General features: G+C 37.4%; 1 protein-coding gene across 2 annotated transcripts in view; it reads left to right on the forward strand.

The window, feature by feature from the left end:
- LOC127803248 (protein MRG1) overlaps nucleotides 1–25,005 on the forward strand; it is a 51,480-nt gene that overhangs the window by 22,455 nt on the left and 4,020 nt on the right. For both annotated transcript variants that reach the window (XM_052339347.1, XM_052339346.1), the window contains exons 6-8: nucleotides 5,006–5,058; nucleotides 14,884–14,985; nucleotides 16,533–16,612. In XM_052339347.1, the coding sequence (XP_052195307.1) occupies nucleotides 5,006–5,058; nucleotides 14,884–14,985; nucleotides 16,533–16,612 (235 nt within the window). The remainder of the gene's footprint in view (nucleotides 1–5,005; nucleotides 5,059–14,883; nucleotides 14,986–16,532; nucleotides 16,613–25,005) is intronic.

Consider the following 25,005-nt stretch of genomic DNA (forward strand, 5'->3'; position numbering starts at 1 on the left):
TACTATGAGCCACCTCTATTCCTAGGAAATACCTCATTGTTCCTAGGTCTTTGATTTCAAATTCAGCTCTCAATTGTTTCTTTAAACTCTCTATTTCTTGCATGTCATCTCCCATTACTATAATATCATCCACATAGACCATCAATATAGCATTCCTTCCGTTAGCTGTGTGTTTTATGAACAATGTATGGTTTGCTTGCCCCTGTTGATACCCTAATTGATTAAGAGTCATGCTGAACATCTTGAACCAGGCTCTTGGTGATTGTTTTAACCCGCATAGAGACCTCTTAAGCTCACAAACCTTTCTAGTTTCCACTTATTGCTCAAAACAAGGAGGAACCTGCATATATATTTCCTCATCCAAATCTCCATTGAGGAAGGCATTTTGAATATCTAATTGATGTAAATGCCACTCTAAATTAACCGAAATAGAAAATAATACCTTGATAGAATTCAGTTTAGCCACATGAGCAAATGTCTCTTTATATTCAATCTCATAGGTTTGGGTGAAACCTTGGACCACTAGTTTGGACTTATATCTATCTACACTTCCATCTGCATGATATTTTATTGTGAATACCCACTTACATCCAACTACCCTTTTATTTGAGGGTAATTCTACTATATCCCAAGTATTATTACCAACTAAGACTTTCATTTCTTCCAGAACAACCACCTTCCACTTAGGATCCTTCATAGCACATTGGATGGTTTTGGGGATTTCAATGGTATATATACTTGCAACAAAAGCCCTGAATTGTGGAGATTAACTTTGTGCAAGTCAAATGATTAGAAATAGGTAACACAAGATCTTACCCCTTTTTACAGTGTTATAGGAACTACCCAATCCAAATCATCCATTTTTGTAGTAGTGTTGTCCTCAGATAGACTAGGCTTCCCATATGGACTAGCCTTCGGATTCAATGGCTGACTGTGCTAAGGTTGTTGGTGGTCTTTAGGCTGCCTATAATAAATTAGAAGAGGATTGTTAGAAGCTGGGTGGTGAGTATCAGGGGCTGTTTTAGGAGCAGGAGTGAGGTTGTTTGGATCAAGCATATCAGGGTCAGGCATAGAGGTATCAAGAGGGCCAGGAGTTGCTACTAGTGTGTTGTCAGGAGTTGATGTTGATGCTCCCCCTTGAGAACATACTGTTAGCATAGAGGGAACAAAATCAAGTATAGGAAGAGGGATGAGGGGATCTCAAGGCCACTTTGCATTGGCAGGCTCCTCTAAAAAAGATGTAGGAGGATAAAAGGGGGGTGATCCTCATAGAAGGTTACACTAGGGACACGAAATTTTTTCAAGAAGAGGGACAATAACAATTGTATCCTTTTTGGGAAAGAGAATACCCAACAAAGATACACTTAAATGCCTTTGGTTCAAATTTGGTCCGAGAGGGATTATTGTTGTGAACATACACACTGCAATCAAAAATCTTGGGGGAAAGAGAAGTAAGGAGATGGACATGGGGAAACAGATCATGAAGAGTGTTAAGAGGAGTTCTAAATTACAGGACTTTAGAGGGAAGGCGATTGATGAGGTAAGAGGCGATAAGAACAACTTCCCCCCAGTAGGAATGAAGAACATAGGTAGTGAACATCATGGCTCAGGCCACATCAAGAAGGAGTTTGTTTTTTCTCTCAGCCACCCCATTTTGTTGAGGGGTGTATGGACATGAACTCTGATGAAATATGCCATGTTCAGAGAGATATTGAGTGAAGTCATGAGAAAAGTATTCTCGGCCATTATTGGTTCGAAGAACATGAATAGGAGTTTGAAACACATTCAAAATAAGTTTGTAAAACCTTTTGAAAGTGCTATTGGCCTATGATTTTTCTCTCATAATATAGACCCAACAAGCTCTAGTATGATCATCAATAAAGGTTATAAACCAACTGGTACCCGAGATATTGGGATGTTTAGCAGGACTCCAAATATCACTATGAATCTTGTGAAAAAGTTTAGATGGTTTATAAGGCTGTAGAGGATAATGAGAACGAGGTTGTTTAGCAAGAGTACACTGCTCACACTAAAAAGTTTGTTCTTTATTAATGAAAAGGTGAGGATACAAGGATTTTAGAGATGGAAAACTAGGGTGTCCTAGGCATTTATGCCACAACAGAACATTGGCATTGGCTGTTATAGTAAGGGAAACTTTATTGGTTAAAGAGCTTGGGAATTCTGGAACATCTTTTGACACATAGTAAAGGCCATCTCTTGCTTTAGCACTGCCAATCATCATCCTCAAAGATTGGTCCTGAAATATATAGTAGGATGGAAAAAAGATACACTACAATTCATGTCTCTTGTAAGTTTAATAACTGATAGTAGATTACACTGCAATCCAGGTGCATGTAGAATAGATTTCAGCTTTAGTTTTGATAAACACACCGTTCTAAACCCCAAGGTAGGAGAGGTTGTGCCATCAACCATAGACATATTAATAGTTGTGCTAGAAGGTGTATAATCCATCGTAGAATTAGCTAAACTTGACATATGATCTAATGCACCAGTATCCATTATCTCATAGTTATGAAAGGCGTGAGGTGCAAAGGGTCCTGAAGCCTGAGACGCACGAGGCTCAGCTCGCGAAATGAGGCACACCTTTTAGAAAAAAAACTCAAAATCTTATAAAATCATAAAAAACTATCAAATTATCAATAATAACACATGCATATCATTAATGATTCATTATCTTCAAATTCTAAACTAACAACATCAAAGTTGATTCATTCATTATATAAATTCTAAACTAGAAACATCATCAAAGTTCAAACTTAAAGTCTCAAACTCAAACAAGTACCAATCATCATGCAAAGTTCTAAACAACCATATAAACACTACAAGTCTACAATTAAGAAAATGTTTTAATTTTGAAAAATGCTATTTTTCTAAGTCTAGAAGATTAGTGCATTATAAGGAGACATATAAGAAAATATTTTCATTTTGAAAAGCTATCTCCCGGTAATTTCATAGCTAATATTCATTGTTGTTAAAATGATTTTTAATGAATTTTTCAAGAAATAGTAAATATGTATTTTGGGGGTGGTAAAATCGCTAAATCCCGAGTTTGTATTAAAATCAAAATTCTATTTTCTTATTGTTATGGATTTTTATTTTTTAAATATTTTTATTGAATCTAAATAGAGGGTACTTTCTTATTTACATTTATGTATTAAAGTAAATTGAAGATAAAATATAAATAAAAGAAAATATGGACATTTACTTAAACTAAAGAAATGTAATATGCTGTAATGTATACATGCTGGAATCGAGAAGAGATGAGGAATTGGGCTGCCCAGGTTTTAATTAAAACCTAAGTTTCATGAGGCGCGCCTCTCGCCTCGGCGCCTCATCGTGCAAGGCAAGGGTCTCGCTGAAATTGCCTCGCCTCGGCCCTGGCGAGGCGCTGAACTGGCGCCTTGCGCCTAGGTGCACCTTTAACAACTATGCATTATCCAAACATGTTTAGGAAGCTTTCGTGAGATTAGTGAGTACTGAGGATATCTTGTAGAGCTATTGAAGCTGTTGGCTTAGGAGTAGGAGGACTTGAGGGGTTTGTATCTGTGGTGTGACTTAGCAGCTTGTACAAGGCTTGAACTTGCTCTGCTAATAGGTTTGGATTTGTGTTGTTCCTAGGTTTAGTAGAGACTTCTGTAGCATAGGCTAATCTGGTTGTTTCTCTCTTATTTTGTGGCTTCCAGTTTGCTAGTTTTCCATGAATCTTCCAGCATATTTCTCTGTGTGATAGGGTTTGTTACAATGGTCACACCACTGCTTGTTCGTCCCTTGATTTCTTAACAAAGTATCCTCCTTTATGACAATAGCAAGTGCAGAATTTTGAGGGGACTAAGATTGAGTGTTTGTTGGGTGAGCATCACCTTTCTTCCACGAACTTTATCCAAATCTGAGTTAAGACCATGTAGAAAATAAAAAAACACGATTATTTTCTAACATTTTAGTGTATTTTGTGCTATCAGATGGACACTCCAAACTAATATTGTAGAATAAATCCATCTAATGCCATAATTCAGTCAAAACATTATAGTATTTTGTAACATTAAGGTTAACTTGTCTAGTTATACGAATGATTGACCTGATTTCAAAGCATTGAGAGGTATTCTCCAAATCTTAGTACATTTCTTGGACTGTATCTCAAATCTCTTTTGTAGTCTTGTAGAAGAGATAGGTTCTACTGATCCTTGGCTCCATTGAGTTGATAAACCATGCCACAATAATTGAATTTTCTGCTTCCTAGTTGCCATAATGTGCTGCTGTGTTTGGTGGGGTAGGAATATCTCCTGTGAAGTATCTAGCTTTTTCCTTCCCCTTGATTACGAGCAATACTGATTGAAATCACTATCTAAAATTACTCCATTCAATTTATGTTGAGTAATCTGTAGAGGTTGGTTGTCAATAGAGTTTGTAGAAATATTGGACTGAGAATGAGGATTAGGAGAACCAGTGGCTGGGGCTTTGGTTACCGTTGGGTTTGATAAGAGTTTCTGTCATGATTTTCAGCCAGCCTAGACCTTAAGATCTAGGTTACCAGGACTTGGCTTTGATACTATGAAATAAGTTGAATTTTTGAAAGCTTGAAATATTATTGAATCCGAGTAGAGGTATTTATACAAGTACAAAACATGAATAAATTTAAATTTAGATAACAATAACTGATTTTTGAAATGTTGGAATTATCTTTTGCTTTCAAACTGTATTTTTTACTTGAATTTTGGAGCTTATGTTATCTTCTAGACTGTCTCATCTTTTAAATCTTAAAGTCTTATCTTATCTTCAACCACCTTATCTTCCCTTTTTAAACTTGAACACCCAATCTCATTTTCCAACAAATCTCAATGGAACTAAGGAATGTTAGGAAACTTTTATGTTTAGGTGACAGTCTATGGTATGAGATTTAATTGGCAAGTCAGTGTTGCCTTTTTTACAAGCAGTTATTCTAGAAACCTATTCTCTAACTATTTTTTATTTTTATTTTTACTTTCAGCTGTTAACACAGTAGCTAAAGGGAAGAAGCGAAAGGCCGACTCAGGCATTGAGGTTATGTTTTGCATATTAGACACTTGTACTCTATTTGATAATTTTTGGCTTCTTTTCTTTTCATCAGTTACATGTTTGAGGAAAATTGTTTTTAAAATTTTCAATATTGCATGCTTACTACATATAAATGCTTGATTGCTATTGCTATTCACCCAGGATTCCTAGTTTGAACTGTTATTGCTCATTTAACGAGATGATGTTTGATTGAAGTTGAGAGCATTGTTGTTATTTCTGGCTCATGCTTGATTGTTATTTTATACTGGCTAGCATGTACTGCACCAGAACAAATCTGATACAAAATATTTTCAATTTCGTTTTGATCAAGTTACTGATTCGTATCAGCCAGAATTTAAAATATGCCTTTACCATCTTAAAAATTTTATGTTTCTGTTTACGTTTGAAAGTTGAAAAAGATGTGATTGTACACCTGTCTGTGTGCCTGCTTCTGCATTCCTAATTGTTAAAAGGATGGGAAAAAATAATTCTTCAATCTGATTCAAATCAATGGGATACATGTTAATATATAAACAATCTTTTTGCTAAGTTAGGAAGTTCCTAAAAACTAAACAAGAAAGTTTCTAAATCTATTTTGGAAACTATACAACTTAGGATACAACTCGAAGATAGAAAGGTATAACAATATATACATTCCTATTCTAGAAAATGGAAAGGACGTCAATTCCAATCTTGTTTTGATTGATTGACAGAATTTTGCTCTGATTTACTGATTGATTGACACCGATTGTTGACACTCCCCCCCAAGATTGTGAGTGGATATCATCCATTCCAATCTTGCATACAAACCTTTGAAACATTGCTGAAGGTAATCCTTTGTTAGCACATCCGCTAATTGATCATTTGAGGAGACATATGGAGTACAAATCAACCCTTTATCTAATTTTTTCTTAATGAAATGTTTGTCCACTTCAATATGCTTGGTTTTGTCATGTTGAACTGGATTATGAGCAATACTTATTACTGACTTATTATCACAGTAAAGCCTCATAGGACCTTGTCCTTGTTGGACCTTTAGATCATCCAATAAGATTTTTAGCCACAACAATTCACATACTCCTAAGGCCATAGACTGGAGCTCAACTTCTACACTTGACCGAGTCACCATATTTTGTTTCTTACTTCTCCATGTTACAAGATTGCCTCTTAGAAAAGTGCAATAACTCGAGGTAGATCTTCTATCCACAATAGATCCTGCATAATTAGCATTTGTGTAAGCCTCAAGGGTCATAGTTCCGCCCCTTTTAAACAAAAGACCTTTCTCATGTGTCCCCTTTAAATAGTGAAGTATCTAATAGATTGCCTTCAAGTGAGTCTCTCTAGGGTTGTGCATGAACTGACTGACTATTCCCACTGCATAAATTATGTCTAGCCGAGTATTAACTAGATAAATGAGCTTTCCAACCAGTCTTTGATAGGATCCTTTGTCAACCACACCATCTTCTAGAACTTCTCCCAACTTATGATTTGGCATAATGGGAGTATCTATTGCCTTGCACCCTAGCATTCCTGTTTAAGCTAGAAGGTCTATGATATATTTTTGTTGGGAAATGAAAATGCCTTCTGTTGAATGTGCCATTTTTATGCCCAAAAAATACTTTAAATGTCCCAAATCTTTGATTTAAAACTCATTGATTAAGCATTCCCTTAGTTTATGCATGCCTTCCTCATCATTGCTCGTAACGACGATATCATCAACATAAACAATAAGTATGGTTACTTCGCCTGTGGCTAAGTGGTGAACAAAGAGAGTATGATCTCCTTGACTTTGCCTATAGCCTTGGCCAAGCATTACTCTTGTGAACCTTCCAAACCATGTCCGTGGTGACTGTTTTAAGCCATATAAGGCTTTATTAAGCATACACACAACCTGTTCTTGGTTTGGGGAGTCGTAACCAAGCGGTAGATTCATGTAAACCTCTTCTTCAATGTCCCCATGCAAAAATGCATTCTTGACATCATACTGATGCAATTGCCAACCTAGCTTAGTAGCTAAGGATAGAAGAACTTGGATTGTATTCAACTTACCAACATAGGCAAAAGTGTCTAAATAATCTACTCAATACACTTGAGTATACCCTTTAGCTACTAGCCGTGCTTTATAGTGATCTAAAGATCCATCAGACTTATACTTAATTGTGTATACTCACCTGTAGCCTACTGGATGTTTCCCTTTGGGCAATGGAACAAGTTCTCATGTCTGATTCTTCTCTAGGGCTGCCATTTCAGCTTCCATGGCATCTCTCCAATGCTTGTTCCTTATTGCTTCATAATTTTTTTTGGAATAGGGATGATATGAAGGTTGGTAAGAAAGGTTTTATGAGGGGATGACAATTTGGAATAGGATAGGATTAATTGTAAGGGGTGTTTAGTGCAAGCTCTAGTACCCTTCCTAAGGGCAATAGGCCAATCAAGGTCACTGTTGGAGGGTGCTGATTCGGGTGTAGGGTTACCATTTACAGTAGAGTTATCATGCCTAGTGAATCCTTTGGACCAGTGGTTGGGAGAGAAAATAATGGCAGATCATGACCAATAGGAATAGGAGACTGACTTTGATCCGAAGTGTAACACCCCACCTTACACGGGTGCGTCAATATAAGGGAATTCCCGGGAATCTTTTTTTTTTCCAAGTCTGTCACGCGCGGCGCCATGAATACAATCTTCACATGCAGATGAAACACTCGTTGCATAGAATGGTCGGCGCCCGCGGTGATTTCAAGAACAATCTTCACATGCAGGTAAAAATCCCAAGAACCCCAGTCTTGCTCGTTTAACTAACAAGATCAATAGACTTAAAACTAAACGAGACATAATATTATCTAGCGGAATAATAACATCAAAACACTGTGGCCTACCACGAATTCCGTACAAAGTGTTCCCACATCGAAATACGTATTACAATGTTAGAAAATGATAACAACACTATCATGCGACCGTTCATACACATATGTCAAAATAAGTACTAACGCTTCCAAATGGTACAACGACTATCAACTAAACACCATTGGCTTCACCGGTCATGTCCTGGACCTCGCAGCAGTCCTTAGCTGGAATGTTGAATGTTCCAAGGGCATAACCCAGGTTAGATGATAAAACATCTAAGTGATGGCATGAAATAGTTTACATAATGCATGAAAGACATACGAGAATGGCATATACAGATAAAATAACATGCAACATGTCTAACTTGAGAAATCTCCCTGACATACTCAACCTGCTGTGGAAAATCCATTCCACACACCGTTGGGGTTGATCTTGCCGCGACATACTTAATCCTCGAGTGCCTTATCGTGTCACTCGATCACCAGGATTAACCTTGCCCAATTCTCAAGAAGACCCCATCCCGTCCCACACGGCCATAACACGACACGAAATCGACACCCTGATGATATGAAAACCACATGCCATGCACCGACTCTTTTATAAGTAAAAACAGTTGATGCAATATACCACATGTTCAATATGCAAATGATTCCATAAGTACATAATGAAACACCGATGCATATTATCCCAAGTTCAGGAGGGTATAACCGCTCGCTGGAACATGTTCAATACATGTAACCTAAGCTCAGGAGGGTAAAACCGCTCACCTGAACTCACTACACGCACACCAAGGCACTTCCAAGCAAATGTAAGACTAGAATCAGACCACTCACCACAATTCGGAAAAGATCGGTTTTCGCCTTGAAAAAAGTGTCACACCTCGAAAATCGTGCAATCCTTCCTTCCAACAGCCCAGTCGCCTCCTATTTACCATTTAAGACCTTAGAAATTAATATTTCTATTTTTCCTTAATTTTCTCTATTTTTCTTTATTTTTAAACCTTCCTCTCTTTCGGAAATTCATAAAAAAATTTCTAACATCAACTTTCACCAAATATTTTTTCATGAAAATTCCTAAAATAATTTTATCAAAATTACAAAATTAATTTTAGAAGCAAAACCTACCTCACGCGCCACCCAAGGTCTCGGCGAGTGGAGCCCACGCGCAGCCAGTTCCGGTCGTCTTCTCCGGCTATGGCGGGTTTCCGGCGACCTCCTTTGGTCAAAATGATGGCAGGGCCTTGAAGATCTCGATGAGGCGACCACGATGGTGCCTTCAAATGATCGAAACAGTCGCCGGAAAAGGGTTTAAAACCCAGTGCAAGTTGCGGTTCGGCGAGCCCGATTTTCCGGCAAAGTCACTGAAACTTGATGATTTTTATGCCAGACGACCCAAAAATCTCCAGAAATTCTTCCCACAACCCAAAGAACAAAAGCCCCTTAACCCCAAGGCTCGATTCTATCAATAATGAGAGCAATTTTGGCCGTTTTTGTTTTTAAAACCCTCGGCCTCAACCCCCTTTTATACTCGTTCTTGACCCAAATTTCCACCAAATATCGATTGATCTTATCCCCTTATCCCCAAATCTAGCTTCCAAGTCGATCAACTAGGCCTAAATCATGAGAAAATTGGTCTTACCCCCTTATCCCATCCGCCATTAAAACCGGTCGTGTCTTGGCCATTTTCGGCCAATGGCGACCACAAATCGCCTCATCATCACCTGGAGACCACTCTAGCACCTCTAGGCGACCTTCCCGACGCCTCCAGACTGCGGCCGGCCGGTCGGTCGGTTTCCCACTATGAAACTTTTATTTTTTTGCATTTTAGCCCCCCAAGAAACTTCCAATTGCATTTTCTCCCAATCCTTGATGCCCCTAGACTTCTCGTTAATTCCTTGACTGCCCACAAGTTCTAAACTTCTCATTTCCCTCAAGAACTTTTGAAAAATTCGTCGTTTCGACCTCCTCAGGCATTTTACAAAATCTGCACTTTTGCCCGGATGCCCCTAATCCCGTGTTTTTGACTTCTAACCTTCGCGAATCTATTGGTTTTTTCAAATATCGCTTATTTGGACAATTTTACCTTCATTGACTTGCTTTGACATAGTCTCTCACCTTTCGTTTACGTTTTGAATATTACACGTAGGCCCGAAACTATTGTAATTTCCATTTTGACCCGTAATTTCTGAAAATACTCTTAATATTAAATATTGGGTATTACACGAAGATTGAGATTTACAAAAATAAGAATCATCTTCTACAATGGTGACATCGGCTGACATATAGTACTTATTGGTAGGGGGATGATAACACCGATAGCCCTTTTGAGTAGAGTATCCAAGAAATATGCACTTTAAAGCTCGAGGATCCAACTTACCCCTACTAATAGTGGGAATATGGACAAATGAGATACACTAGAACACTTCGGGTTTCAATCTCGAACTGGATACATGACAATCAAGAAAGGATTTGGTTAACAATTGATTTGGGCTGTAAGATCCGAGGATTTGAGAGGGCAGCCTATTGATAAGAATGGTAGCTGTTAGGATTGCTTCTTCCCAATAATGTTTGGGAACATGATGGTGGAATAGGAGCACTCGAATAACAGCAAGTAGACGATCGATTTTCCTCTTAGCCACTCCATTTTGTTGAGGAGTGTAAGGACAAAATGATTCATGGATAATACCCTTTTGTTGGAAAAAAGTAGATAGGGATTGGTTGAAGAAATCCTTGGCATTGTCTGATCTAACCCTTTTAAAACCTATCCCAAACTGATTTTTAATCATATTGTAGAATGTAGGAAAAATACTACTAACTTCAGTTTTAATTTTCAAAAGATATAGACGTGTTACTCTAGTGCAATCATCAACCAAAATGACAAACCACCTTGCTCTAGAAATATTAGGAACTGATGAGGGACCCCAAATATCACTGTGAATTAAGGGAAACGGAGAACTAGTCCTTTTGTTAGATGAAACAAAAGAAACTCTTTTATGTTTTGTAAACTCACACACGACACAATGGAAACTGTTGACATTTAGACCCTTAAACAATTCTAGAAACATCATTTTAATCGTAAGAAAAGAAGGATGACCAAATCAGTAATGGTGCAGCCACGTTAGATCCTTGTTGGACTGGGCCAAGCATGACACAAGATGAATTTGCCCTTGTTTTTCCTATTCTACCTCGAGGCAGAACAACCCATCCCTAGCCTTAGCAAGCCCAATCCTCTTCCTTGTGCTCTGTTCCTGTATCTCATAGTTAGTTGAATAAAAAATAACACTGCAATTGGTATTCAATATGAGCTTTTGAATGGAGATTAGGCTAGTGAATAACTTAGGAACATGGAGCACATTTTTGACAGTGAGATGTTTATTATGAAGAACATCTCCTTGGCCCGCAATAGTGATTAAAGGACTATCTGCTAGAGTGATTTTTCTGGAACTAAGACAAGGGCTATAGGTACAAAAGTGAGGAGAGAAAGGGGTCATATGATCCGTAGCTCTAGAGTCTAAGATCGAAGAGGTAGAATGATTTTTTTCTGAAGCATATAGAGCAAAAGAATTAGAAGAGATACTTGTGAGAGCAAGAGAGTAGGGACCCCCTTTTGCGGTTATTTTTCGAGAGATTCTAAGAAGTTCTTTAGCCTTTCAATCTCTACCCTGTTAAACTCTAGGGTTTCTCCTTGTTCAGATCCCTTCTAATCCGGTTGTTGATGGCTGCTAGCCATGTACACTTGGCCTTGATTCTTTAGTAATCCACCTTTGGAAGGCTTTCCATGGTGTGCCTCTTTTTCTTACAGTGGGTAGACCATAGAGTATCTCTATCTGTAGCCTTCTTTTCCTTTCTTCCCTTACCTTGACCATGAGTTTTCAAAGAAACCAAGGTTGATGCCTCCACTGAGGTAGTCCCCAACATGACACCCTTTCTTCCTTCTTTTACATGAACAATAGAGCAGTGATCTAAAACGTAACCAAGGAGGTCGTCGTGATTAAGCCCTAGTTGGCACCCTTAGGTGCTTGGCCCGATTGATCGAGTCCAATTGGCGCCTAGCTGCTAGGTTGGGCGCGGCTTGGGCCGATTATCTCTCTCTTGTCGTTACTCTCTCAGTCTCTCTCCGCTTTCCCCATCTCTCTCGCTTTCCTATTCGCTCTCTCTCGTTGTCGATGTCGTCGTTTCTGTCTCTCTCGCCACGAATCTCGTTGTCTCTCTCTCTCTTTCGTCGCCGATCGGGCCGTTCTCTCCCACCGGTCCTTGCTCGTTGCTCGTTGCTGTGGTTTGCTGCTTGCTGTAGCAACAAACAACAAGCCAACTTCCTCCTTGGCAAGTAGCAAGTTACAATACTTGGGGGAAAAAAAAGAAGAAAAAAAAATTATTGTTCAATACTCAACAAGTTGCAACAAATTGCTGTTAATCTTTCTTAGTTGTATATTTTAATTCAATGTCAATTACTCAAATGCTTAGAAAAAAAAGAAAAAAAAATCAAATGATGTCGGATGGAATTGAGAGTACGGGAACATCGTCTGATGCCTCCTCAGTTCTTAAAAGAAAGTCAAATGCTAAGATACAGAATGACATATATGAAAATAACATCAAAATGTTAAAATTTAAAAAAAAAAAACAACATTTTTCCAAGGCGTCGCCTAGGCGCTAAGCCCCTGATCTGGTGCCTTGCTAGCGCCTAGCGCATTTTAGAACACTGCAATAGAGATAACCTCATTTAAAGAAGGCAAATCCTCCTTAGCAAGGATTTGCACCCTTACTGCATTGAACTCCATGTTTAGGCCGGCAAGGATATCATATGTTCGCTCTTTCTCCACAAACTTCTTGTGTAAGGCTGCATCTTCGCTACACTTCATCTTTAAGCACTGGTAATGGTCCAATTCTTGCCACAAAGTTTGCAATAAATTTGCATACTCTATGACAGATTTGGTGCCTTGTTTTGTGGTTGCCACTTTTGCCCTGATTTCATAGATTTGAGCTGCATCTCGAACCTTGGAGTAGGTAAGCTTGATTGCCTCCCAAATTTCTTTGGCTGTTTTTAAAAACATCACCGTGTCACTAATTTTAGGGGTCATGGAATTCCATAGTCATGACATCACTAGGGAATCCTCTTCATCCCATGCTGCACACACTGGATCTCCATCTTTAGGACCGGTTCCTTCCAAATGGATTAGTTTACCTTTCCCTTTTAGGAACGTACAGATTAATTGGGATCATTTCAAGTAGTTCTTACCGTTTAACTAGTAAGCCACTTGAAGACTTGGTAAGTCTCCTCCGGAGCCTCCACCATTGTTTCCAGCAAATAGAATCTCCGTTGTGCTAGTGCTGCTAAAATCAGCTCCATCGATTTGGGTATTTTGAGAGTTGGACATGGTGTCCAATAATGAAGTTTGAAGACGAAAAAAGGAGAATAGAATAAAGGCGGAAGGTGGCCACAATAGTCCCAAAGAAGCGACAACTATTGTCCAGGCTTTGATACCATGTTAAAGGATGGGAAAAAATAATTATTCAATCTTATTCAAATCATTGGGATATATGCTAATATATAAACAATCTTCTTGCTAAGTTAGGAAGTTCCTAAAAACTAAACAAGAAAGTTTCTAAATCTATTTTGGAAACCATACAACTTAGGATACAACTCAAAGATAGAAAGATACAACAATATATGCATTCTTATTCTAACAAAAGCAAAGTATGTCAATCCCAATCTTGCTTTGATTGATTGACAGAATCTTGCTCTGATTGTTGACACTTATTTATAACATAGTGTATACTGTGTATATTGCATTATATTATATATTGTAACCACTATAACATATCAAGCCTTAATCACACTATTTTGTAACATACATATATTATTTTTTTCTGGGAACATACATATATTACAAGAGATAATATTAATATCAAATTTTATATTTTTATTTATGATTTAATTTGAATTATCTTATTTTGTTGACAAGATAAATTAGTTTATTAAGTATTATTATTTTTTATATATAACTTATTATGAATATTTTTATTTTTAATATATAACTTATTATGAATATTTTTCCATAATTAAAATTTTTAATTTTGATAGTGATGTTTGTTTCTAATAATTTGTTTGTCATATCGTATCAATGACAACTTCATTATCTTATCCAATATGGTATTAATAGGTGTGGTATATATATTATAAATTTATCATAATGATATATCATATATCTGAAATAGTATAGGATATCCTCTAGTATCAGAAGATTCGGAACCATTACCATACTGTACCAATGAGACAACAAATCTGATACCTTGTTTGGTATGATACTGACAACTATGCTTAAGAGTGCCGTTTTAGACTTTCTGAAAATATTTCTGAAAATAACAGTTCATTTGTGGAGGTAGAAAATGTATGACATAGATGTAAAAAAATTGTCTGGTGTTAAAGAGTATACCCTGCAATGTCATTAATAGTTTTAAAAATACTAGAAATACTTGAAGAGTTAAGAGTGAGAATTTTGCTCCTTAAATGGCACAATATAGCAACAACAGGATTCCAAGATGAGAACCAACTCTGAAAGCATGAATTAATTTAATGTGTGTGTATGAAGTATGAATATAGGCAAAGCAAACTTCTTTGAATGTTTAAGATTGGCGGATTGTTTTGCAGTATTTTACTTAGTGAAAAATAAGCATGTCTGGCCTCTGTAGTTTGATTATTTAGACATATTTCAGTTTTTTGTAGGACAATTTTTTTTTTACTTGGCATGATTGACACATGTAGAAATGCGCTCTCTCTCTCTCACACACACATGCGCGTGCATGCGAACACACATCCCCACACCCATACCCACACTCATGCATGCATTGCAAGTAATGATGCACGAATACTCGCTCAGAAACAAACTTTATTCATCATTGCTGGAGATTTTCTTATTAACATATTCACCTTTATTGATCAAGCCATCTTTCATATTGATGAGTGAACCTTTCCCTTCAATTTTTCTAGAAGGATAGTGTGTCTGTGGAAAAGCTGGTGAAGATTCAGATGCCATCAGTTCTTAAGAAGCAGCTAGTTGATGATGCGGAATTCATTACTCAACAGGATAAGGTACTTGCTACAAGCTGTATGAATCTCTTTCTTCTTCCTGCTATTCCATTTCAATGCCAAATACACTTATAATATATATGCATATATATGTATATATATGGTGTTTGAATATAACTTCTGTTGATATAGAGTCCATTTGAAAGTGATAGTCTGGTAAAATCATTGTGTTTTACTTGTGGAACTCTTTTCTGTAAATGTTACAGTTTATGGATAAGCTATAAAGTAAATTGATAGGTCATTAGTAGGTTGCTGAAACATATCCACCTCTGAGTTCTAAAACAAATTACACGGACCCTGTGTTAGGTAGATTAGCCTCTTTTCTTGTACAGTCTCACCACTTGAACGGATGTTTGGTTTCTTTATACTCTTACAAAAATTAGTACATGAACCCCATTTCCCTTCTACTAACTTTTTGGGTTGGAAAGATATTCCTCTCTGTAGAGACTTAACTCTTATTTCATCTTTGTGTCTTTTTTTTTAGTTGTCGTAAGAAGTAAAAATTTATTGAGAAAAGGCATTGAATGAGGATGCCAGATTCAGGCATGGCATCCAGGCATGGAGTAGAAAACCCTAGCAAAAGATGTAAAGCTGCCTTTATGGCCTGCTACTGTAAGGATCATGTTAAACAACAAGTTCAGGGAATGTTCCTAGGCTCTAAATTCCAAGTTATAATTGTAGTTTGCTTGGGTGTTTTGTCCTAAATTTCTGATCTGTAACTCTGCCCATCAATTTATCAAGTACCGTAACTGTCCGTAACTGTTTCTTTCACATTGCTGCCCAGTTCAACTACACTATTACTGTTATGGGAATACTTTCCTCCTGTTGGCTGGTTGCTTCCTATCCATTTTGCTTGCCACCTCTTAGATTTTCTTTTTGCATGTGATGTGGGCATGGATCCATAAATTAAATATTTAGACATGCCTTTTCAAATGCTAAAATGTCATTAATATTTGAGATGTTCACTCTTTAGCTTGGACATTCATAACAGCCTGAAAGCTTTATTTTTAAATTCTAGTCAACACTTGTCTTTTATTATGTTCAGTCAGTAAAAGCTTTAAAGTTCATATTTCTTTTAAGCAATTTGTTTTACCAAATATTTGAGAACATGCCATATAAGGATGCCAATCTGGATGAATTGTAGAACACAGTTAATGTTTTATGATACACCTAGATCCCTTAAATTTATCCATTCATGCATGTGTCAAATAGTTACAGAGTTCTTGATGAACCCAGGGAGGCAAGTGGTTTGTTCGTAATTGCCTCTTATACATCTCTAGACGGTAGACATGTTATCTAGAGATGATTTGTTGATTTGTTATTCTCATCTTAATTGTTTATAATCTGGTTATGCTAAGTGCACCTCTTATTTTTGCCTTCTCTTGAACGACATGCACTATGGTCCATTGCAATTGATCACTCTCCGGGTTCTCTGTATTTGGGAGGTCGAGTCCTTGTTTCATGCTCATATGTAGAATTTATTAAGAGTGATATGATATTGGTTTATTCACTTAATTTTTTGGATGCCAATTTACTGATCTTTTATGCAGCTTGTTAAACTTCCACGTTCTCCAAATGTTGATGACATACTGACAAAGTACCTTGAATACAGATCAAAGAAGGATGGGATGTAAGTGTATCCACTACCTGCTTGAATTGCCCTATAATCTTGTGTATGTAATTGATATGAACACCTGTCATTTCTGGCTTATGCTTGTGAATTTGAAGTTCTGTTGTTCTACATACTTCTTGCATTATGATTTACTCCTTGTGCAAATCTACACTGTAACCTGTACTTTTAATTCAAATTTAACTATGTCCAATGGGTGTGATTACATGTTATGATTTATGAAGAAATCCGATAGATTAATCAAAACTATGGTACTCAGCTTTTCCATTATCAGTTTAGAATTAAATATACAAGACTCCTAGTTTGATACAAACTTATCAAACTTATCTCCTAAACTTTAGCACAAGATAACAAGATAAAATAATTCTAGCTAATCTACAAATATATAAGATCAGCATGAGGATAACTCAGGAGAGTTATCCTCCTCTTATTCCTCTCATCTCATCCACGGATCATTTTCTCAATCGTTTAGGATTGGTTATTGCAGCTTTATCTTTCAGCAGTTTAGAATTTGGTTACCAAAGTAACCCCATTTTAGTAATGAAAAGAACAACAACCATAATGGAGGAAGTGGTGTTTTTAATGGAGGAGTGGTACTCATAGTTGATGGAGATAATGGAGCCACAACCCAGGGAGTACGTGGGGTTGCTTATCTTTCAATTTAGATTCTCTTAATGAATCAGTCAAAATAAGGAGCCTTTGCACTAAAGGATCCATCCTCAATGAATCCATATCCTGCCTTCATTTCACAAAACCTTGGAGGTCTCATGTGGGAAACATAGACCTTGGCCTAGCCTAGGTTTTTGGTGCTATTGGAGTCATTAAAGATGTGGGAGCAATGGAGTCACTCCTAGCATGCCTACAGGAGTAGCCTATGAAGCAAACTGTGGAGTGGTCTTGCAAAGTGGCAGCGTCTTATATAGTGGTGGGTGGCCTGTGGAGATGCATTCTGGGACCATATTCAAAGATCATGATTTGCAGAGTTTTTTGGATGAGAAGCTATGTTGTCAAGCCAAGGGATGCTGTGAGCATCCATATGGTGAATAAGCAATACTAGGCAGAGAAGTCTTGTGGCTCCATCAAGGATGCTACAAGTGCTCAAAGTCAGTCCCATCCAACCGGTAAGGCACGACATATAATCCTTATGATGAGGTCATAATTGGAGATAGTTTGAGCTGCTCAGGTCCCTTGCACAAAGCCACACTAATGTTGGCTTATAGTTCATGTCACGCTCCTAGGGTTTACCTATTGTTTAGAATGTACTTATGGAAGAAATTGGGAATGAGAGAGTGGAAAGGGAGGGAGAAATCCAGACAGAATAGAGAGAGAGAGAGAGAGAGAGAGAGATTAGAACAATTGGGAGGTAAAACAGAATTCAATTCATTCATCAATCATCCATTCCCTAACTACTGTAGCCTATTTATAGGCTATAAACTGAAGGTACAACACTACAACAGGCTACAGTACAACAAAGGAGAAAATAGATGAATGCTTTGAAGATGATGGAGGTATTCAGCTAAGTAATAATAGAAGAGGTATATATCTATATTTTATACTTTATAGTTTCCTACTTTTTAAAACTAAGTTAATGTGTTTGTGTAAGTTTGAGTTGAATTCTAATATGTTATATGTATAATATAGGGCCAAGGAACTTGAAGCTAGATTAGATAGAAAAGGAAAAGGAAAAGTTATTGAAGACAAAGTGGAAGAAGAATTGGATTTAGAAATGATTGATGGTGAGGAAGATGTAGAGGATGGAGAGCAAGTGGATTTGGCTACGTTTGAAGACAAAAAAGATGATGAAAATGATGATGCTCTTCAACTTGAAGATGGAGATTATTGATAACTAGTAAAGATTATGGACAATGGAGTTTATTAGTAACCTAATAGTTGTTTTTTTCTAACTTGTTATTTTGAAAGTGGTTTGATTTGGTGCAATATGAATTTAAAGGTAACATGAATACATTTTTGCTATAATTTTAATATATTTTATTTATTTTCTATCAATATATATTATTTATATTTGAAATTAAAAATGTATACCGAATCTTACGATTCGATTTGATTCTTGATTCACGAATCATAAAATAGGGATTTCGATTCTCGATTCGAATTTCCATTCAACAACTATGCTCTCGGGTTATGTGGAAATACCCAATCCATCAGCCTCCCAGGTGAAACAAGGTACAGTTCATAATTGCTATCTATCTAAATTGCTAAATAGGAATGAGTGGATTGTTAACACTGGGGCCTTCGACCATATAACCAGATCCCTATGTAGCATAACTGATTACAAACGCTGTGAGAGGGATATAAATGTGACTTTGGCAGATGGTACAATATCCTATGTTGAAGGAGAATGTATGGTATATTTAGGTCCTAATTTTAGGGAGGATGATAGGCAATGCTAAGGAGAAAGAAGGTCTACTATGTGAAAGGACTTGCTGGTGCCTCTAGGTTACATAATTCTTTTGTTTCTTCTGTTGTTTTAGATTCTAACATCTATTTATGGCACAAGAGATTAGGCCGTCCTAGTTTTAGATATTTGAAGATTTTTGTACCTGTTAGAATTATTAGTATATATTATAATTATTATATGTGTGTGTTTTATTTGTAATTAGATTAAGCCCATAGGTTTAAGGCTCATTATGTTTTTATAAATAACAAGCTAAGAGAGGCTAGTCTCTTAGGATTTTTTCTCATAATTATTTTCTCACATGGTATCAGAGCCATCAATGAGAAAACAACTATAGCCGCTGTTGTGTATTTTTTTCAGCGACCGAAACCCTAACCGTCAAACCCTAACCATCACTGCTCAATACCAGAACCCCATTCTTTGGCCACCATTGGATAACACCGCCACTAGATCGGCCGACCGCCGAAGTCTCGTTGCCGCCGAACCGCCTACGCGCCATCGCCACTTGCTACCTCCATGTCCACACGCTGGCACATCCGCCAACCAATCTTTTTCAGCTTCTCCAGATTTGATTGCCGGCGACCCCTTAAGCCACTTTCGGTGTCAAAACCCTCGCCATGTCTGATTTCAGTGATGCCGTTTTTGCCGGTGGTATTCCCGCTCCGGCACCTGTTGCCCCTATTGCCTCTCAATCCTTTACTGTCTCTAATCTTGTGACAACTAATATTACCACTGTCAAGTTGATAGGGTTGGCCAATTATCTCTCATGGGCAGCTTCTGTCAAAATATGGTTCAAAGGGTAAGGCCAAGCGGATCATCTTACCACAAAGGTTGAAAGTGTGCCAGAAGCAGGGCTAGTCCTGTAACGCTGAAGATGACATGCGATTGATTAGATAACATGCAATTAGAACAACATCGCCCCAAAATTTGGTGGGAAGATTCTCATGTAAAAAGAGCATTCGTGCAGTATCAATAAGATAGCGTTTTTTACGCTCAGCAACACTATTTTATTGAGGTGTGTAAGGACAATAAGATTGATGCAGGATGCCATTAGCAGTCATAAAGGTAGTAAATGGAGAAAAAAAATACTCAGAGACATTATCAGTACGTAAGACACGTATAGAAACTCCAAACTGTGTTTTTATTTCAGTAGTAAATGTCTGAGCACTAAGTTTGTTACACATATATTCCACTCGAGCACCCTTTAGAGACTTGGTGAAGACATCTATAAGTTGATCATTGGAGTTAACAAACTCTGTAACAATAATATTTTCAACCAGATTTTCTCTAATAAAGTGACAGTCAATTTCAATATGCTTAGTTCGCTCATGGAACACTGGATTGGAAGCAATGTGTATGGCAGCCAATGAGTGTTATGATATCTATGCTCCACCTTAAGGGAGAGTGTTAGAATTATTAGTATATATTATAATTATTATATGTGTGTATTTTATTTGTAATTAGATTAAGTCCATAGGTTTAAAACCCATTATGCTTATTATAAATAACAAGCTAAGAGAGCCTAGTCTCTTAGGGTTTTTTCTCATAATTATTTTCTCATAGTACCCTTGATTGTTTGACAATAAAATGAGTGATTTCTTCAATTGTGGACAATGTATTCTCGCTAAACAAACAAAATCTTCTCATCCCATTCATTCCTATCAACCAACCAAACCTTTTTATCTAATCCATAGTGATGTGTGGGGACTAACTAAAGTACCCAATCTAACTCGCATTTGCTGGTTTGCCACCTTCATAGATGATCATACTAGTGTGTATTGGGTTCTTTTATGAAAGAAAAATCTGAAGTGTACAAAATATTCAAGAAATTTCATCAAATGGTTCTTAACATTTTTCAAACTTCCATCCATATCCTTCGATCAAATAATGGAAGAGAATACTTCTCCACTGAATTTGAGACATATTTGAGTGACAATGGTATTGTTCACCAAAGCACATGCCCTTATAACCCCCCCAAAAATTGAGTGGCCGAAAGAAAAAATAGGCATTTGCTTGAAACTGTAATGTTTTCCAGCTCTATCCCTACTTCCTTTTGGGGAGAAGCTATTCTCATTGCAGCCGATCTCATCAATAGGCTTCCTACTAGGGTCCTCAACTTCAAACTCCCTTAAATGCTCTCATTACCTCCTATCCTCTTCTAGCCCGCATGTTAAATTCCTTGTCCCCTAAAATTTTTGGATGGACAACATTTGTTCACAATTATCATTCTAAGTTACATCCCAAGTCTTTGAAGTGTGTGTTTGTTGGTTATTCTCCCACACAACAAGGCTACAAGTGTTATTGTCCTAACACTAAGAAATTTCTTGTATCTTATGATGTCTCTTTTCTCGAGGATCAATATTACTACCCTACCAAAAGTTGCAGGGGGAGATTCCTAGTGCAGATCAAGGTAGGGTTGGTTGGGATGTTAGTATTTTGCCTGAAACAGTTATTTATTCCAATCCTATTCCGAATGATGTAACTAATTCAGGGGGAGAACATCAGCATATAAACAACATATTCTAGAAAAATCATAGCTGCCAATCAAAGTATATTCAAGGAGAAGGGATCTTGAACCAAGGCAAGACCAATCATCAGCCCTGGAAGAAGGTCTAACACATGAAGAGGAATAAAGGACTGAAGCAGCAGTATCAGTTGAGGAAAACAATAGAACAAACAATGAAGAACCAGAATTATATGATTTGGATATTCCAATTGCTTGGAGGAAGGGGGTAAGGTCATGCACTAAACACCCTATTTCTAACCATTTGGTATACTCTCGATTATCCCTAGGTTTCAGGGCATTCACAATAAAGGTTGATGAGGTGCAAATACCAAAAAACATCAACGAGGCCCTACCAATTCCATAATAGAGAAGAGCTGTACAAGAAGAAATGGATGCACTAACAAAGAATGGTACATGGAAAGTGGTAAATCTACATCCGAACAAGAAAGTGGTAGGAAGCAAATGGGTATTTACTATAAAACACAAAGTTGATGGGAGTTTTGAGAGATTTAAGGCCAAGTTAGTGGCCCAAGGCTTCATTCAAACACGAGGTATAGATTATGAAGAGATCTTTGCACCCGTTGCAAAACTCAATTCTATACGTGTATTAATGTCACTTGCAGCTAATCTAAATAATGCATTTCTTAATGGGGATCCAGAAAAAGAGATATTTATGAGAATCCCTCCCGGGTTTGAAGAAAAAGGGAAGGTTTGTAGGTTAATAAAATTTTTGTATGGACTAAAACAATCCCCTAGGGCCTGGTTCAAAAGGTTTAGCAGCACATTGTATTAGCTAGGATATCAACAAGGACAGTTTAACCATACCTTGTTCATCAAACATGCTACCAATGGCCTAAAAACTATCGTAATTGTCTATGTAGACGATATTATAGTTACAGATGATGACCAGCAATAGATTAAAGCATTAAAGGGGCAATTACAACAGGCTTTGAAAGTTAAAGACCTTGGGCAAATGAGGTATTTTCTTGGAATGGAAGTAGCAAGGAGTAAGGAGGGAATTCTTATCTCTCAAAGGAAATATACACTATATCTACTAAAGGAGACAGGCAAACTTGGCTGTAAACCATCCAACACACCATTGGAACCCAACTAGAAATTCAATGAAGATGGGATAGAGAAAGCAGTTGATAAAGAGAGATATCAGAGATTAGTAGGAAGGCTAATCTATTTGTCTCTTACACGGCTAGATATTGCATATGCGGTGAGTAAAGTAAGTCAATACATGTATTCACCCACCAGTAAACACCTGAATGCAGCCTATCATATCCTAAGATACCTTAAAGGGACTCCTAGCATGGGTATTTTATTTAGAAAGATTGAAGACTGAGGAATTCAAGGGTTTGTAAATGCTGATTAGGCAGGTTCCTTAGAAGATATCAAATCAACTTCTGGTTATTGCACGAAATTATGGGGTAATCTAATGACCATGGAGGAGCAAGAAATAGTGTGTGGTAGCTAGAAGTAGTATTGAAGCAGATTACTGAGCTATAGCTCAAGGTATTTGTGAAGTGATATGGCTAGGGAAGTTCATGAATGACTTGAAGATGCCTAATATGGACCCTACAAAGACTATACTATGACAATAAATCTGCCATTAGTATAATAAACAACACAGTCCAACATAACCAGATGAAGCATGTGAGAATTGATTGGCAATTCATAAAGCAAGAAATTGAAGATGGTGGAATAAATCTGGTGTATATCCCTACCGGCCTACAAGAAGTTAATATTTTCACTAAGGCAATGACCAAACAAGGATTTGAGGTGATTAGAGGCAAGTTAGGAATGAAAGATATCTATTCTCCAGCTTAAGGGGGAATGTTGAAGAAGTTCTCAAGATGATAGAGATAAAGATGAAAGAAGATTGAACCCGAAGATAAGGCTAAATGAAAAAAGATAATAGTCTTAGCCAAAGCCTAAGATTTAGGAGAAGATAATAGTCTTAGCCAAAACCGTAAGATTTAGGAGAAAAATCATGAGAAAAATTCTCTCCAAAATCTGTTGTTATTTTGTATTTTTAATTCCCTAAACTTTAGCTAGAAGATAAGTAGTATAGCTGTATTTAAAGAAGTCCTGTAACATAGAATGTGAAGGGGAATTATTGGTGTTTACGTTTTTTATCAATTAGAGATTCAAATACTCTAAAATTGTCCATATCCAATGGATTTTGGAGGCCGAAAGTACGAAATAGGTGATTGGAGATGCCCTTCTTCGAGGGAGAAGATCTAGATGGATGGGTTTTCAGGGCTGAACGTTATTTTGCTGTGAATCAGTTGACGGACGTTAAGAAATTGGATTCCGCAGCCCTTTGTTTTGAAGGTGCTGCACCTTCATGGTTTTTGTGGGAACAAAAGAGATGAAGGGTGAGGAGTTAGGAGGAACTCAAGGGGCTGCTGAGGAATCGATTTTGGTGCACGCAGGAAGGCATGGTGGAGGAGTGATTTCTAGCTCTCCAAGAGTGGGGATTCATTAAGGATTACCGTCTTTGCTTCGAAACTCTGGCATCATCGATCAAAGACATGCCAGAGGCCATGCTGGAAGGGCATTTCATTAATGGGTTGAAACCGAACATAAAGGCAGAGATGAGGGTGTTAAGGCCTACTGGCCTTGAGCAGATAATGGCCTTGGCCCAACGGGTTGAGAAATGGATAGTGGCCTATTTGAGAGGCCCTTCTCTCCCAAAACTTCTTCCAAATTCTCTAGTTGCTTCTCTCTCCTTTTCTCCTGCCTTTTATATGTATTCCCTAGTTTGTTGCAGCCACGTGAGTTGTTATTCTCCCCTAACCGAATGTGACTCTTCTGCCCTTGTATCTTTTTCCTTGACTGGCCATGCTTTTCCTTTCATTTTATATCGCTGGTAAGTGTGACGAACAGGGGCCCTATCACATTCATCTCGTTTCAATTTGTCCTTCTGCATCCTCCTCTGTTCCAAATCATGAATGTACTGCTGGAGAATTTCAATGCAATCAATTTTCTCCAAACCTGAGCATCCTCCATCAACCTTTAACCAAATTTGAAGTCTCCATTGGTTATTCACTGCAATTAAGGCACATATTTCCTCACAATTGATTGATTTTTCAGTTGGATTTACTTGATCCAGTGTAATCATCTTCTGGTCCTGATGATGGATTGTCTATTCCTTCAAAAGAAACATATTTAAGATCTTCAAAATTTACGGCTATTTTGATTGTTTCCGTTCCAAAATATTTGGCTTCCTGATTGGCAGTGTACATCTCAGTTTCATCTTGAATAGTTACCTCCTCCAATGGTGTCACGTTGATTTTTTTGGCAATTGCTTTGGCATCCATAATTACCTGATTCAATTCTTGCAGGTAACAGATAGGATTCCAGCTTCTATTAGAAACGGTTCAGCTGTGGATTTTGAAAGAGGTTCCACTGGTAGGCTGATTTTGAATTTCTTTGACATCAAAATTTGTAGGTTATTCAGCT

This window comes from Diospyros lotus, chromosome 6 (genome assembly GCF_014633365.1).
Source record: "Diospyros lotus cultivar Yz01 chromosome 6, ASM1463336v1, whole genome shotgun sequence".
Lineage (NCBI taxonomy): Eukaryota > Viridiplantae > Streptophyta > Magnoliopsida > Ericales > Ebenaceae > Diospyros > Diospyros lotus.